The 17708-nt window shown below is 35.8% G+C and overlaps 1 protein-coding gene and 1 long non-coding RNA gene across 2 annotated transcripts in view; one reads left to right on the top strand and one right to left on the bottom strand.

Annotated features, from left to right (window-relative positions):
• The first annotated feature begins 773 nt into the window (after window positions 1-773).
• Window positions 774-1861, top strand: LOC147388857 (uncharacterized). Its single transcript, XR_015170797.1, has 2 exons — window positions 774-1036; window positions 1409-1861. It is a non-coding gene; the product is annotated as an uncharacterized LOC147388857 (long non-coding RNA).
• A 1220-nt stretch (window positions 1862-3081) lies between these two features.
• The window catches only part of EMB2410 (embryo defective 2410), an 80613-nt gene continuing 65986 nt past the window's right edge, over window positions 3082-17708 (bottom strand). Inside the window, exons 12-24 of the mRNA XM_086417571.1 lie at window positions 17288-17458; window positions 17101-17160; window positions 16607-16729; window positions 10720-10995; window positions 9624-9689; window positions 8904-9038; window positions 7588-8409; window positions 7166-7446; window positions 6805-7061; window positions 5462-5700; window positions 5185-5376; window positions 4222-4494; window positions 3082-3418 (exon numbers count right to left, since the gene is read on the bottom strand). Of these exons, the coding sequence (XP_086273697.1) occupies window positions 3272-3418; window positions 4222-4494; window positions 5185-5376; window positions 5462-5700; window positions 6805-7061; window positions 7166-7446; window positions 7588-8409; window positions 8904-9038; window positions 9624-9689; window positions 10720-10995; window positions 16607-16729; window positions 17101-17160; window positions 17288-17458 (3042 nt within the window). The 3' untranslated portion in view covers window positions 3082-3271. The remainder of the gene's footprint in view (window positions 3419-4221; window positions 4495-5184; window positions 5377-5461; window positions 5701-6804; window positions 7062-7165; window positions 7447-7587; window positions 8410-8903; window positions 9039-9623; window positions 9690-10719; window positions 10996-16606; window positions 16730-17100; window positions 17161-17287; window positions 17459-17708) is intronic.

Genomic DNA, 17708 nt, shown 5'->3' with positions numbered 1-17708 from the left:
CTAAAGTCAAAACCCTAAATCAAAACCCTAATCTAAACTAATCAAGTCAATCTCATAAGACCAAAGTCAAAACCCTAAGTCAAAGCCCTAAAGACTAAGTCCATCTCATGAGACCAAAGTCAAAACCCTAATTAAAACTCTAAAAGAAACCCTAATCAAACCCTAATGCTTCTAAAACTTATAAATAGGAGCCTCCACACCCTATTTTCGTATCAAAGAAAAAACCCTAGAAAAAGTAGGTGAAGAAGCCTCCACAACCTCCCCAAAACCCTAATTTTGGAGCCTCAACTCCTTACCTAACATCCCTGCTTCGATTTTAGCCTAAAAAACACCCAAAAACCTCTCAAAAATATCCCAAAAATTCACAATGACCAAGGGCACATCAACATAAACAAAAATAGAAGTTGAGCTTCAAAGGTCAAAGAAAATCCAGGCTTTCAGGGGACATTTGGTAATACTTACCAAAATAAATCAAATCCTTATCCTAGAATTAGAATTTTACATAGATCATACAAGAAAATGCTCCAAGAAGATTTGAGGATTTGGATTGATGGGTGCCCATGTCACTACAACAAAAATTATTTTTTATAGCATTTTGTTATAGCGTTAATAATAGAATTATATTAATTGTATACATATTGTAACATGTGACCAGCAAAGCGCTATGGATTATATAAAGTAGCGGGTTTTTTTTATTTTTTATTTTTATATTCTAAACGTTATAAATTTCAACCCAAAAAATGAGTGTTTCACTAATTTTATTAAAAAAATTATAAAGACACGCCAATTAATCATTTAGGCCACCCATGTACCAAGGGCAACCTCGTATTTTTGGTTTTGCGATTAGGACAACCTTTAAGATGAAAGCAATCCAGTTTCTTCCTCAATTTGAATAGTTTGGATTCCCTCTATCCAACACAATCAGCGGAACAACCAATATTGTCGGAGTTCCTTAAAAAATGTAGCCCTCTTCATCCTTTTTGACGTAATACATTTGTTGGAGTCCATCAATTTCAATCATTGGAGTTCCTATTGAGTAAGTTTTCATTTTATTTCACATGAGTAAGCATCACGAACATCACCACCATGTCAAGTTACCTCAAACACCACAATCAACCACTTAAAAAAACTTAAGTGAAAATTAAGTTATAAATGTTTTTAAAAAACCTACCATCGTAGCACTCATCACGAACATCATAACCACATACTCTCAAATGCTTGTTTGAGACTTTATGTTATGTGGATCAAGTGTTCAATGAAAAGCATCATCGAACACTTATATACTATTATGTTTTGATAAATGATTGATGTTATGTAAATCAAGTGTTCGATGAAATACATCAACGAACACTGATGGAGTGTTGGTTTTATGGACTAACATATACGTTTCTCTATCAATTATGTTTAGGCTATGTGAAGAGAAAAAAAGAAAGGAATACCTTCTACTTCTTCTAATGAAAAATCTTGTCGGGTTCCTTCGATGGTTTTTTAAAGGAGATGTCGTATACGTGCAAAGTAAGAAGAACATGAAGCACGTGAAGAACACCAACATGAACAAGAAAATGAAGATGAATTAAAGGAGGAAGAAGAAAAAACAAATGAGGAAGAGCAAAAAGAAGCCCTATGAGGAAGAGAAAAAAGAAGAAGAAAGTAAAGATGGAAATGAGTCATTCCCTAGAGGTTTGAAAGATTTACCAATACTCAAGAGTTACAAAAATCATGTGGCTTTTTCTACTTTGAATTGTGAGGTGTTACATATTTTTCATTTTTATTATATCTAAATTATTCATGTTTATCATAATTATGATTATGTAAGAACGCCCGATTCTATGTTACTTCAATCATTCACATAAGCTCAAAATATGGAATCTGCATAAAGTGTGTGGTGGAGTTAGAAGTCGAGTGAAGAATTTGGGCGTTCACAAGTTGGTCATTTACAAAGATAAGTCAATAAACAAGACTTTCATGTCCGTCATAGTTGAGAGGTGACATCCCGAGACAAATACCTTCTATCTTCCATTTGGTGAGATGAGTATTACTTTGGATGATGTGAAGCACTTTATCGACCTTCCTATAGATGATAAGACTGTTAATGAGTTTAATATAGGGTCAGTGGAGACGAAACAATTGGTTATATCCACATTAGATATACTAGAATATTTCGTAATAGAGGAACTAGACAAAAATAAATATTACCTCATTAGGATGGAATGGTTGCGGGGTCAATCAAAAGAGTGTTCGAATAATATTTCCTTGTATAAAAAAGACTGTATCATCCAAGATTATTCATTGTACTTGCTAGGAAGCACAATTTTTTTTATTTATTAAATTAGTACAAAAGTACGTAATTAATATTTTGATAGACTAATATTTGTATGAAATGATTTATCTAAATAATTTGAAACAAAATGAAGACGGAGCAACTTAATTTTTTTTAAATATTTTACAACAATGTCGACATGTAAGAATCGTCAATATTGAAAAATCTCAACATAAAAATGTCGACCCAATGCGAAAAAGAAATTGTGTAATGTCAACATTTTTCAGCATTTTCAACAATTAAAATTTGACATTATTCATGTAAAAATCAAAAGTATCAACATTTAAAAGTCGAATATAATAGCAAAATGTCGACCCAGTGCAAAAATTAATTTTATATATATATATATATAGGGAAATGTTCAGCACCAAACATTTTGGCAAAACATTTTTCAAAACATGGGTTAGAAGTTTTGGAATGGGCTGATTTTTGGTGAGGATGGTCTCTACGGTGAGGAGATCATCCTCACCAAAAATCAGCCCATTCCAAAACTTCCATCTCACCAAAAATCAGCCCATTCCAAAACTTCTAACCCCATCAATATATATATATTTGTGTTCTTTTCCCCTAATAACAAAACCGATGTACAATTTATAATTTGTTTTGCATGAAAATCGAAAAACAAATTATTTTTACATTTACAATAATGCTTTGACACATGAACTTCTGTTCTTAATTCTTTATAATGGTAATTTCAAGATAAAAGCTAAAATGCATTCTTGGCTCTAAATGTACATGCATATTTTGATTGGCAAACTCACTGGCTGCTCTTACTTGAGCAAAAGAATGTTGACTATTTCATCTATTTACAACACCTAATTTTACATTATCAGGCAAAAAAGCAAAAAAATTACAAAAGCTAAAAACAAAATAACAAGGTATAAACCCATATGATACATGTGATCCGTTATGCCTTTAGGACAAGCCATCTGCTCCAATCCACCTTGCTAATCAGTCCTGTGATGTAGCAGAATACTCGAATAGGAGGCGTTTGGATGGAGCAGATTGAAGGAGGACTCGTAGACGACTTGTAAGCTGGTAGATTAAGGTCCACTGAGTCGCCATCTCTGAATCCTTCATTTGTCTAACCATTGAGGCCTGAAAATCACGAAAAATGTAGTTGCTTAAGAGGAGACTGTATATGAAAAATATTGCGGCTTTTCTTTGGAAGAAAGCAAGATCCATTATGTCCCAATTGGACATCTCAAGGTCAGAGGTCAACATGATTATATCCCAATATATGACCCCCCCCCCCCCCCCAAAAAAAAAAAAAAAAAAAAAAAAAGCAAAACAATTAATAATAATAATAATTTAAATTACTAGTGTGTTCGTTGATATTTTTTCTCGAGCGAGATAGATCAGATGTTAAAGATAATCAAAAGTGGTTGGCTTTTAACCCTAAAAGATCTCCCAAGTGAGACTTGTCACATGGAGAATCAAGCCTATAGACCTTAACTCAAGGTTATAATTCTAAGTCTTCTGGAGTCTCACTCCATAGATAGCTCAGCCCCAGGATGGAAGGCCATCTTCTCCCTCTACCTAAGCTGTGCAAGAAAGGCCAGTCCCAAGGATGGTTTCTATTTCATCGAGCCTCTATTCGAGACAGTGCTCAGATCATTATGTATGAGCAACACATGTATAGAACAGTAATGAGGATGGTTTCTACTCCTGTCCTGAGTCTCACAACTTTTTGACATGTCATTCACACCTAGTTTAAGGGAAAATTTAAATTGTCGTCGGTCGCTATTAAAACTAGAATACGTGTTATAGATACTAAGCACATTTGTTAAAATTGTTATTTAAATGGCAAAAATTCATTAGGTAACCAAAAAATAATATAAAATTAAGATTTCGTGGAAAAAAATTTAAACCCAAAAAGTAAGAAAAATTATCATGAATACCTGGAGGCGTTTACCAAGTTGGACTTCAACTTCAGTACCAGAAGAAATATTATTTGCCAATGATTTGAGAGGATCAACCGTAGGATCAAGAGAAAGCAAACTAGGGATCTGTGGTGCATACACTAGCCTCCACCGAGCCTGTCCAAACTCTCCTTTCCCTTCAATTCTTGGCATCAAGGTCTCAAGTGTTGCCGTTGCGAGTTTCTTGAATGCTAGCTGGCCATCACCTTCCAAGATAGACTCGGCCAATTGACTCTCAAAGACTCGAGCAGCCTGTAAAAAAAAAAGGATCGATCTTCTTTTGAGGCCAAACTGCTTCAAGTTCTATGTAATGTTCATGACAAAATAACATAATATCATCTTAATTAAATAGTCAGCATAAGATTACACAATATTTTCCAACCAGACCACAACAATTTCTCAGCGAGCTCCACAAAATCAAAGTTATTTACCAGATGAAGAGACACTAGCAAGCATGCTCAAGTACACTTTTGAGGACAAGGATTTACAATCTAAGTTCCAAATTAAACTAAGGGGTTGTTTGGTTCGCAGCACACAGAGTTCTAGGAAATAATTAGATGAAATTTCAATAAAATTCCATTCCTTTAAACATAGTAACAAAAAACTGTATTTTTTAATAACAAAAAAACACGTTTAAAACACGTCTAGTACCTTTGACGATTAAAACAATAAAAAAAGAATGAGATTTAAAAAAAAAAACTCATTTTTTTCGTTTAAAATAAGTTTTTTCTCGTTTTCAACGTCTTTTCCGAAGTTTTCCCTGGTCATTTTAAGCCCGTACTTTAACTTTGTGACTATGCCTTTAAAGACCAATACTATTTCGCAAAAAATACAGCTGTGAACCAATCAAAGCCAAATAAGATCCAAGAATAATATAAGAAAACCAATCACCAGAAAATGACATCTCTCTAATAATTCTAACAGTGCAAGGATCTGCAGTACCTCGATAGGTGAGAGGACATCCTGCTCCACAGAGCGTGTTGAAGTCACCACCAAATTGTCCTGCCATTTACTGGCTCGTCCTTGGATCCTCAATAGCCATTCGGACCCAACTAACGCTAAGTCTAATATTGGATCCAACCCAAGATCAGGCTCAAATTTTGCAATGTTTAGATGCTCTCTTTTAAGCCTCACCTGAATTTGAACAGGAGAACATGAGCAGATTCAACGATAACATACAATTCACAAAGGGAAATAAAGCAAAAATTAGTGATCTCACCTGAGTAGCAACAAGATTGACATCACCATTATCAAACGTTAAAATTCCTTTAGGTTTAATCCATTTGGGATGAGCCACACCATTTAACTCAAGCTCCCCATTGGCAGCAAAGTTGAGAATCAATGGATATACTATTCTCAACTCTGGTCCGAGAAGAAGCTTTAGGTCAGTGAGACGGACATCAATTCTTGGTTTGCCATTTGCTTGCTCTATTTCATCTTTAACTTCAGTTTGTTCACCTGTAAATACTCTAACATAAGCTGGTTTCCAATTGTCAAAATAGCTTCCAGAAGAAGTCGAGGTTTATCAAAATTTAGAGGGTCATTTGAGCTGCTCGCAAGATATCATATTAAATGGCCTCAATGATCCCAATGCCATGGATCCTGCAATCCATTTTATCAGGTGTATGGCATACAATGTGCTTTTTGGTTGCTTTCTTTGATGTGATTCAAAGTGGACACCGTGAAATGTGAGAAAAATGGAATGGGACTTTACATTTAATGTGAGGAATATTTGCATCGAGATTAGACAACAGGAAAGACAATCCATCCCAAACAATGCAGTGTACCTGATCGACACGAGGACTGACCATTCTATATAATGTTCCCTCCAAGGTGGTATCATGTGTCAAAAATTAAGAATGAGTAGAAGGACAAAAAGATGATTTCAAATAAGCTATGAAATCGTCCAAACTTGATGAACCAACAAGCTAAAGTTTGCGATGAAGAATATCGGTCAATTGAGCTGAAGAACTTGATAACTGTTGGATTAAGAATCAGTTCTCTATAAAAAAGATTATGTTATTTAATAATGTTTGAGTCAGTCATGAAGTGCAAATATTTCCATGTTGATTACCAAGCTATGTAGTAATAAGTAATAACCAATAACCATAAAACAATGTTGATTACATTAGCTCTCTGGCTTGGCAAGAGAATTGATTCCTATAGAGGGGCATGCCTAAACAGGAAAAAAAACAAAAAAACAAAAATTGGCCTCTGTGAGGCTCTTCCAGCCATTTGACTGGCAAGAGCAGCCATTTCATGACAATATAAAGTGTCACTTAACATTGAAGCTAGGTAATCTCATTAAACATGCTAGAGTCGAAATTTTTACCATGAAAGGATCAGTTATAAATAGACTACAAAAAGGATATCAAAGATAAACATAATGACCAGATTGGCCCCATTTTCAATTTGACTACTGATTATTTGATGGTGGCATTCAGCTAGCTTAATTCCATATGCGCGACACCATTTTAGAATTCATTTAGGTTTCTGATCATATATGTAAAAGTTGCCAGCTTCCACAATAAAGGTGATAAAAAAGGTCACTGTATCTAGTACCTGAAGGCTGAGGGAATTTGGCCTGTGAAGCAGTAGGTTCTGAACTGAAAAACTGTGAAACGTATCCTGAAGCAGAAATTCGGTTGTAACCGCCAGTGGAAAGGCTTGATCGATTTGATGCCAATCTATTAACAAACGCAGCACCACTGCCCTTATCATGGGGAAGATATGCTTCTCCATGGCTCAATTTAATCATTCCAGAAATGTTTGGTTGTAATATAGAACCAGTTACTTGCATCTGACTATCAACCTGGCCACTGCGATTTTGAGTGAGATTTATCAGTTATAGCCCACCATGGTAAAGGGAAAAAAAAAATTCTGCTTTCATTACATGCACCACCACATGGATTAGAGATTATACCTTAAAATATTCTTTGCTCGTACTTCTAAAACTTCACATTTCAAATCAATCTTATCACCAGGGACTGCTTGACTTGTTCTAAGGGGAAGGTTTCCTTTCACAAGTATCTTTCCCCATCTACTTACTCTGCTTTCAAGAGAACTGATGCATAACCGATTTGATTTTACATGTACAGTACCCCCAAAGTTTGTTAATGGCTTCCGGAGTACTGGTGATGATACAGATGCCCTATGGAATGATGCAGATCCATCTAGGATTGGTTGTTCAACTGTACCTCTAACCTATTTCATTTACAACGATTAACGCATGTTAGAAAGAGCAAACGAGTAGAATCCCCTTAAATCTACTCTGAAGTGTATAATTGAACTTTAAATATGCTCAGCAAAGCACGTTATTTGAGAACTTATCTGAACTTGAATTACCTGGAGCATAATGTCAGCATGGCCGTGAAGCCAGTCAGCATAAGGACTTAAGGCTGTCAACAACATCATGCCCCCATCTTTAATATCTGCATCAACCCTAACTTCTCCAACATCTAATATGTTCCAATTCAAACCTTTGAGGCTTTCAGCCAATTGGACATCCCAGCCTTCTTCATTTCTATCTCTGGATGCCTTCTTTTCACTGGTTTCATCAGTTGTTGACTCCCTCACCTTTGCCCAACCCGGGATCCACATTGCTCTTCCCTTCTCAAATTCTTTATCTTCTTCCTCTACCATGCTATTTTGGATAGAAGTTACTGGAACACTCCCTTGAATGTGCACATGACCACTTTGGATAATAGGTTCAAAGTTGGCTTTGAAAAGAAAACGGCTGGTTGAGGTTAGGGAAGCCACGATTTCAGCTCGTCCAAGATCAATGCCCCCGATAGCACCATCAAGTAGCCTTACTTGCACATCACATTCTGGCTTTGCAAGACTACCTCTGAGATCCCCTTCCATGTGCAATATACCCTTAATGGGTGTTAAAAATTGTCGCAAAGAATGTAACGCATCTGTAGTTGAAGATTCTATTATCTGCACTAGTGTGGGCACTAGACCAACAGGGAAATTCAGAACAGCAAAATGAAGATTCGATTTCGGCCCCAATAAAGTTCCATCCGCATGGATAGTGGCGTTATCTCTTTGGATAAACATTCTCTCAAGACGCAGACCATCGTTGTTGCTGTAGGCACCAACTGCTAGAACACGCTGAGTTTTGTAGGTTCCCCACTCCCAATCATCCCCATGAAAGTCGAAGTCTGCCTGAGAAATGCCCCGAAGTAGTCAGTCATGAGTAGGGTGATTCAATTATTAGAAAACAAAATAAGCAAAACAAGAAGATTGAAAAACAGGAACAAAAGTAGCAATTCTGAAATTACTCTCGTTCCAAAATAACGTAAAGAAAAAGGTTAATCTTCCATTTATCATGCACTTAGTTTCAGAAAATACGGAGGCACTGTTTTTTTTTTTTTTTTGGAAGGTTGGGAGGCACTGTTACTTGCTGAGTTTGAAGTCTAGAAAAAATAATTACATTAGGAAAGACAAATGTTTATGTGGTGATTTCATATGACAAGGGTCATATTCACATCGACATCTTATGTTCTTCAACATACAGTGGTTTAGAAAATGGTGGCTTGTAACCCAGTTCAATTTAACATTCTATGAAAAATTCTTTGAGAATTTACTTTTGTTTGAAGCAAATGCATATGTAATACACTAAGCTAAATTGCTTTAGACATGGTTCCACAAAAGCTTACCATTGTATCTCCATTGCCTCCACCACTAGCATCAAATGAGCCATGCCAGTGCCCTTTTAATTCAGCCAAACCTGGAAGACTTACGTCCTCAAGAATAACCTCATCATCCAGTGGAGTGTGATGCCTACGTAGTACCTGAAAATTCATAGAACTACTTCAAATTCTCAAAGACAAAAACTAACTTTCATCTTAATAAATGATTCAACCCCCCCCCCCCCCCCCCCCCCCCCGCAATATATATATATATATATATATATATATATATATATATATATATATGGGAAATGTTCAGCACCAAACATTTTGGCAAAACATGGGTTAGAAGTTTTGGAATGGGCTGATTTTTGGTGAGGATTATCTCTACGGTGAGGAGATCATCATCACCAAAAATCAGCCAATTCCAAAACTTCTAAACCCATCAAAAATGGTTTACAAAAAATGGACGGTCCACGATTTTTCAACTTGTAAACATGGGGCTAGAAGTTTTGGAATGGGCTGATTTTTGGTGAGGATGATCTCCTCACCATAGAGATCATCCTCACCAAAAATCAGCCCATTCCAAAACTTCTAACCCATGTAGGACAAAAATGGTTGGCTAAAATGTTGGCCAAAATGTTTGGTGCTGAACGGGTGTGTGTGTATCAAATCCATTTCATGCTGGTTTTATGAGAAGACTAGTACTTGTGTACGAACCAAATCGCTCTTTTGTCAAGAAAGTACCTCGAGCAGGCCTGGAAGACTTTCGGCATATAATCCCACAGATTGCAAAGTCCGTATAAAAAGGTCCTACAATTGGTGAAGCAACAAAAAGAATCAAGATTATCAAAATACAATAAGAAAACATACATACAATTACATACAAACATGTCCAACAATGTTTTATTAAGAGCATTCAAGAATAAATACATATTGTAACGGCGTAGTTTAATAACAGGATGATAAAAATACTAGCCCAAGCACACAGCTAAAATAGTCGATGCTCTGCATTGCAACTTTGAGCTTCAGGGTCTGATCCCAGCAGACTCACAAAAGAACAAACTAAACAAAAGAAAATATGACACTCAGAATGTGTGATATAAGGTCTCAATTCTTAGACTGACAAAAAAAAGGGTCTCAATTCTTAGATCTAATGATGCCACATCATGGATAACCTCTCCAAAATTTGAAATATACTAGGAATGTACAATCTCAAGAGATAGACTTAAAAAGGAAGAACTTACAACCAAGAACAAATAGTAGAACATACTTAACAAAATTCATAATGACAAAGTAAAGCAGCATACTGTATTAATTGACCAACAAAGTGTTCCATTGCATGGAACTCAGTTACATTAAATTTAAATATAAGGAAAATATTTTACCCTTTCTTTTGCCAATATTTCATCTTAAATTTATGCATTGAATGCCCCATGAATGCTAGTCAGTCAACAGTTGCTAATATTGGAACATTAAGTGTTAAAAGGCAGAATACTAGCAAAAAGATATGCTCCAAAATTATATTGCTTTGCAGTGTTAGAAAATGTGTCATACATGAATAATTTTTCAAATAAGTGCTCTCGTTGCATCTATATTTTGCAGTTGCTATTTTTTTCCTTAGTAAATATGTTTTTAAAGGAATACTTATGTTTAGATGCCCTAGCACAGTTTTCAACATAATATAAGTATAGAGATGTACCAGAATGTAGAGTTTCCTTTGTCCCCATATAGGGTACCTAAATATATAGATTACACTAGATTTACACTTCAAACCTACAAACAGAAATGTTTTTATTGAAAAATATATCATCCAATTCTATGAAGTGAAGAAGAATACTACCTTTGATCTAGAGCGAACAGCAGGGTCGGTGCTTCGAGAAAGAAGTCGAGCAAGTGGAAGCATCTCAGAAACTTCAGCTCCAGGAACTTCTAGTCTCATTCGCCACCTCCCCATGGAAGATATCACACTACCTAGATGTCCAGCCATTGCCCTATCCAACAAGCCACTTCTCTCGTTACTAGCAGGATGTCGATCCCGTGTGCCAGGCAACACATATTCACCTTGAAGTTCATACCTACTATTGGTTTGTTCCAGAACTGTCTTTTCAACAGTGATCTGTACATTATAAATAAATCTATTTTAATATGCAGCCCAAACTAAGAAGAATATTATTTCACAGTTCAACAGAATAATGTTTGAGAGAAAACATGGAGCAGAAGAGCCCAAGGAACTAGAAAGAACCTTCATCAACAGAAACCAAATTATGTTAGACTATCCCAACTCTCAACTATGCTAAAGTGTAGGGAGACAGGAGCAATGAGTTCTTGATTATCTTGGTCAAAGGGAGAAGGAGAAAATGATCTCAAGAAATTTACTGTGTGAAAAAACAAGAGAGCAGCTATTGGCACCCCAAGTTTTACTTATTACACCCCAATTAAAAATAAAAAAATAAAATAAGTCAATGGTCTAGAATAAGTAAAAGTTGGAGTGCCAATAGGAACTCTCTATATTTTTTTTTTAGATTTCTATTTGTCCCATTTAGGATTTTATATGCTCCTAATCCTCATTGTAAACAACTGCTGAAGTTGTTTCAATGTGTTGTAACGCTTTGTAATATTGAAATAATAACTTGAACCAAACTTTTGTAACGTTAGAATGGCGTGTTTTAATCTTTAATTAGGATGTGATAAATAATTTAAGAAATTGTGGTGTACTAAGTAAACGTTGGGGCGCCGATAGCAGCTCTCAAAACAATCAGAGAAAGCTGGGGGAATAAGTCTAGGGAAAAACTAACCACAAGATGTTAATCCAGAGTGCTGTGAGAAATAGAATCTGCTGAAGAATTTCTGCAAGTCATCATCAATTGAAACTATTTGTTTGTTTAGAGGTTCTATAGATATGACTGTTAACATGTAAAATTGATAGAATGTTTTGGTTCATACATATTCCTACTCCCACGGTTCAAGTAAAAAAAGTCAAACAAATATTAAGTTTTTCTTACAGAACCAAAAAGCGTAACATATTTAAACCCAAAATTTAGATATAGAGTAATTAAGGTAACAAGTAAGTAAGATATGACACCAACAAACACTGATTATGCAAGCACAAAAGGGAAAAAAGTCAATAAAAGTCTTGCCTCTTGGAAAAGAAATTATCTGAAGTTGGTAAGTACGCTCATAAATAGTTCCCTCTCAAATCTTCCAACCTTTTACCTGTTTTTGTTCTCTATCCCTGTAAGCATCGTGAATAGGATTGAAAAGTTTGTTATAGACTCTTTCTTTCAGTTAGAAGGGCAATCATCCAAGTGCCAACTTGAAGAGTGGAACATTTTTCTGATGAGTATGAATTTCATCCCAAAAAGAGGTACAATAAAATGCTCTTCCTAGAGGTCAAGGAAACTTACCAGGGAAAGAGATCAACACAAAAAACAAGAAAAGACAACTCATGCAACCTCACACTCAGCTCTACACCCAAAGGCCCAACACCAACCACCAATCTATCAACTCTCCTACAACATTGACTTCAACCTAAAACAAATTCTTCAAAGAAGAGATTCTTGTAGAATGGAATATAGTTTGTCTTGCAAAAAATGTGGCTTCGGCTTTAGGAACTTCAAAGATGAGTTTATCCTCATTGGGAAAATAGGTTAGGGGATTTAGTAAGTGACGATTCTCCACGGAGAGAGATCTATGCTTCCAAATAAGGGACCCAAGATTTCGGATAGTATGCCCCACCCCTTTCCTCTGGCGGAAATATTGTTTGGAAGTGCATCTCAAAGGAGTTAAGACGCTTTCAACCATAGCATTCATTATGTGGTAGACTAGAGAGAGAGTCAGATTTTCGGAGGATGTTTGATGTGGGGAGAAACCACTGATTGTTCCTGTCTATTTCATGTCATCGGAAAATGGAAAGATGCTTCGGAGAGCGAATGTCTCAAGAAAGTTATAAAATTTCACGGAGCATGACTTTAAGGAGAAATCTAATGATTAATATGCTTAGTAGTGCTCAAATCACTTTAGATAGAGAAAACAAGAGAAGGTGGAAGTTGAATGCAAGAAAGGAGTTCATTATCAGTCATACAATTGGGTATTTTCAAATAAAAAGGGGTCTCAACCTCAAACAAACAACCTGGATATATCCTGTTCCCTTGCAAATAAAATTTGCTTTATGTGAGCTGCCTATGCTTGACAAAATATCGAAAAATGAATCATCTAAAGTATAGAGAGTGGCCTATCCCAAATAGGTGTGGCTAGTGCAAAATTAGTGAGCAACCAGTGCATCACTTATTACTGCATTGCCACAGTTTTTTGAGATATCATTGTTATAGAGTTTGAAATAAGATGGTGATTCCAAGGAATATTTTCAATCTAATTGATGCCTTTTCTTTACGTGGGTGAATTAAATGGAATCTAACCCCTTGGGGATTTGTAGGTGCTTATGTAAGGAGCAAAACAAAATTATTGAAGATATTTCAATCATTCATATCACCTCAAGGACGGAAGATGACAGAAGATAGAAAAAGACTCAAGATGGTAGATTTTCTATGAAATTATATTATTTTTTTGTCATATGGCTTGGGTGATTAGACCTTTCTAGGTGCTTTTATTTGAGGAACTAAATTCCCATTGAAGTATCATTTTTCATATTCAAGAATCTTAGCCAATGATCATTTAATCTCCCATGGCAAGATTGTTATGAAATTTTGCGTAATATGCAAAGAAAATGCAAAAATGTTAGTCCCCTCCTCCATTTCCCTATCACAAGTTGTATTTGATGTCATTTTTCTTATTGTCTCATATGTTTTGGATCTATCCTTATTCAAAAGTAGACCACTTTGTTAGCTGGTCTTATTTTTCTTTGATACCAAAGTTATCATAGGACAATCTAAGTTTTTATCGATTCTAAGTCTGTTTACCGTAGGAAGAGTAGGGAAAAATCTAATTAGGTGGTGACGAAGATGAAAGCAAAGTCATATAAAAGAGTGTGGTAGGTTGCAGATCTTAGGCTCGTGCGATAGTGAAATAAATAACCTTTACAAATGACACAAAAATCAACATAATACAACAAGTTTTGATCCCTTAAAACAAGGCATAAAGAAAAATGACGTGAATGGTACTCAGAATTAAATTTTACTCCTAAAATAACCAAAAGACAACTCAAACTAGAATACAATATAAAAAATCTTGCCAAAAAAGCTAGAATATAATAAAATCTAATTAGGCTAAAATTAATCTCGACAAAATAAAGGTCAAAAAAAGGCAACCTAAATAATTACAAAATTTTCATTTGAACTCGTGGTTGTTGGGTTGATTTGCGTCCGCATTATTTTCCTCTGTCCGAAAAAACTCCTCGAATTTTTACAATGCTAAAAAATGGTCATAACAATTTGTAGCTCATCCCTTTGTTGACGATTTATCCACATGTCATGATGATACGTTGAATCATGACTTCAAATTGCGATATTCTAACTTAGAAAAGACTAGTGTACCCGTCTAAGATGATTAAGTTGATGTGAGGTAGTGATAGTACAACTGCATCAAAGAAAAAAGTTATGGATGCCTCTAAAAGATCCTCCCTATACTCATTTATCGTGTTGCCCACTTCATGATCTTGTTCTTACGATAGTTCTATAATTGTAGGCACTCTATCTTCTAATATTGACGTCTTATTTGCCTTTTGTCAACCTGCTCTTGGATTGATGGTACCATAGGAGTTGACTTCCCTGATGTAAATAGATGCCTTTTGTCTAAAGTGGAATATAGAAGACTCTGCTCACATCAAATGTAACATGTACACATGAAATATAAGCTTGCCCTGGCACGATATGAGATTCCTTTAGAGGAACTACATTTCACTCAACACTATAGATGAACTTTCCAAGATGAAATTGAACGATGAAACATCCGTAATGATATCGACAATGCCTCTTATTTTCAATAGTTTATAAGATTTTCTCGGTAATACATGTGGAAATTAAATTCTCCTCATACTCATCCTATACAATACCTAAATGACTTCTCGGAAGGTCGAAAAGTAAGACAAACATGTTCTCGACTTCCAATACCCTCTCCAGGCATCACTCTATTCCACGTTCATCCCTAATACCAAAGCTAATGTGAGACAACCTAGGTTTTTGTCGATTCTAAGTCTATTCTACTTTAGGAAGACTGGAGGAAAGGCTAACTAAGTGGTGATAAAAAGAAATACATGTATATATAGAAAGAGTTTTAGGCCCAAAAGGTTAATTGGATATGTGAAATGCAAAATTTTGCAATAGGATGTCGTAATTAGGTTTATGGGTACAAAATAGGGTTAGGTTTGATTGAACGAGGGTTTGAAGGATGTAGATGGGGTTGTGGATTTATTCCACAAAACTGAGATAAATCAATTATAATAACCATTATATATATAGGCTCTTACGTTTTAGACTTTAATATTAATCCTATCATGACTTAAACATTGACCATTTTGACCTTATGATACAAATCCTGTGTAAAATTGATACTTTATCAGTATTTTGACTATAATTTTCTCGCAACACATCGGTTTTGACAAATCTTGGGCTCGTTGGATAAGTAACTGAATAACTTTTCAAATGACACAAATTTTTTTTCTTTATATATTTATCAATAAAGATAATTTTATTACGAAAGAAGACAAGGGGGTCGAGATGACCAACCCAAAACAAAGGAAACAACAAGAAAAACAGCATAACAAAAAAGGGAAAAGACAACAAAGCACGAACAACAAGTAAGTCCCTTGGCAGCGAGCAAATCCTCTCCCACCGCCCAATGAAATTTTCAAAGAAAACCCCCTTGAACTCTTTATAAAGTTTGCTCCATAAGTACAAAAGCTCCAAAATAGATAGGACTAATCCTTCCAATGTAGATACCTTCCCTTCAAAGATGCAGCCATTGCGTTCTTTCCAGATACCCCAACAAATTGCAAATGAGGTAAAAAACCAAAGAATCCGTTTAGAAGACAAGAAAGACCCTCCCCACACCATCCAAGATTCCAAGATTGACTTAACTGAGCGAGGAAAACAACCCACAATCCCGAACAGAGATAAGAAGTGCAACCATATGTGCCTAACCACCCGACAATGAATGAATAAATGAGCCACCGTTTCTTCCTGGAATCTACACATACAACACTGGTTTGGAAAAATGAAGCCTTTTCTAATCAACTGGTCCACCGTTGCAAGTCTCCCTAAAGTCGCCAACCTAAGGAAAATCGAAATCATAGGTGTAATTTTTCCCCCCCAAACGAGTGATTTAGGGAAAATTGCATTACTCCTTGGGACAAGACCAACATACATAGCTTTGACCGTGAACTTCCCATTCCTAGTGCCTCCCCACACCCTCTTATCTTCCTTCGGGTTCTGCACAAAACTATTTTCTACCGTACAAATTAACCTTCCAAGCTCATCCACCTCCCAAATGACACAAAAATAAACATTATACAGTTTTGACCCCTCAAAATAAGGCCTAAAGAAAGGTGGCATGAATAGTACTCGGACTCAAATCAAACTCTTAAATAACCAAAAGGCAACTCAACTAATGTAATAAATCTAACTAATCCAAAACTGGTCCCAACAAAATAAAAGTGATGAAGAAAATAACTCTGAATCTAAACTTCTGTGTGTATGTGATCTTATATGAAAGGGTCCAAGATCAGGAAAGAGAGTACATATACAAAACAACCAAGTTGTTACATAGATACTCACAACATCCCCACTCCACCGAGCAGCCACATCAAGTGCTTCACCCAGCAAACCACTGAATTTTGGACGAAGAACAGATAAAATTCCATGGCCCCTCCTCTTCTGAAAATTAAGTTGGAGTTCAGCCTGAAAGAAAGGAAGTGGTTACTGTGTTAGTAGCTATTTGAACTGCCAGTTACAAGTACCAAAAAATCAAATAGGAAATTGCTCCTAAACTTTGTACAATCATTTTCATGTTGCTAGAAAAAAAATTGACTCCTTTTTTTATTCAAGAAATGATCATGACCAACTCAGTTGAGAGAGACAAACGCCTACTACAGATGACTATCACTAGGGAACCCTAAGCAAAGACGATTACCAGGGAATCATAATTTATAGTAATAAAAAGAGTGTAGCTATTATCTGGAATTATATAACTGGAAGGGATAGGAATAAGACGCCTATCTTCAAATGTTAAATTCAAGGTTTAGACAGTATGAGCTTAAATGGCATCTCACCCTTTGTATTGTTCCTCGAAGTGAAGCCAGCTCCAATTCGTCAAGTGGTAAATGGCGCACCTACCCTCATTGCATAGAAAGGTTAAAAAGGCACTACATTACATCTCAAAATGCATCATAGCAAATAAACTCCTAGCACAAGATTCCAAATACAAACAAACCACTAATAGATGGAAGAATAAAGTACCTCCACATTAGCTGAATATTGTGGTTGGTAACAAACATTAGCCTTAAGTTGTCCCTTTTGAAGAGAAAAGGAAAAAATTGTTCTGCTTTGTGAGTTCTCTTCCGTGGGAGGCTGTAAAGGTCCAACAACCTCCACTGCCAAACTTTCATCTGGCCTACCTGTAGCATCCAACTGCATATAGAGAAATATAAACAAGATAAGGAAAAACAAGTTCATTTGAAGTACAAATATCAGACAACAAATAGCATTCATGAAAGTATATGTAGTACCAATGGTACAAATACTCCGCTGGAAATCTGCATTCCCAAGTTGACATGTGTGCATGAAACAGCCAGATGGTCACGCTCACTGGTTACCATGCACATCACTTAGTCACAAGCCAAACTTATCGATTTGGAATTTGGATTCCCATCTCAACATA

The sequence above is a fragment of the Akebia trifoliata genome, chromosome 12 (genome assembly GCF_017979445.1).
Source record: "Akebia trifoliata isolate Shusen 1 chromosome 12, ASM1797944v1, whole genome shotgun sequence".
Taxonomy (NCBI): Eukaryota; Viridiplantae; Streptophyta; class Magnoliopsida; order Ranunculales; family Lardizabalaceae; genus Akebia; species Akebia trifoliata.
The sequence above is the reverse complement of the archived record's forward strand: the minus strand, read 5'-3'. Positions and strand labels throughout refer to the sequence as shown.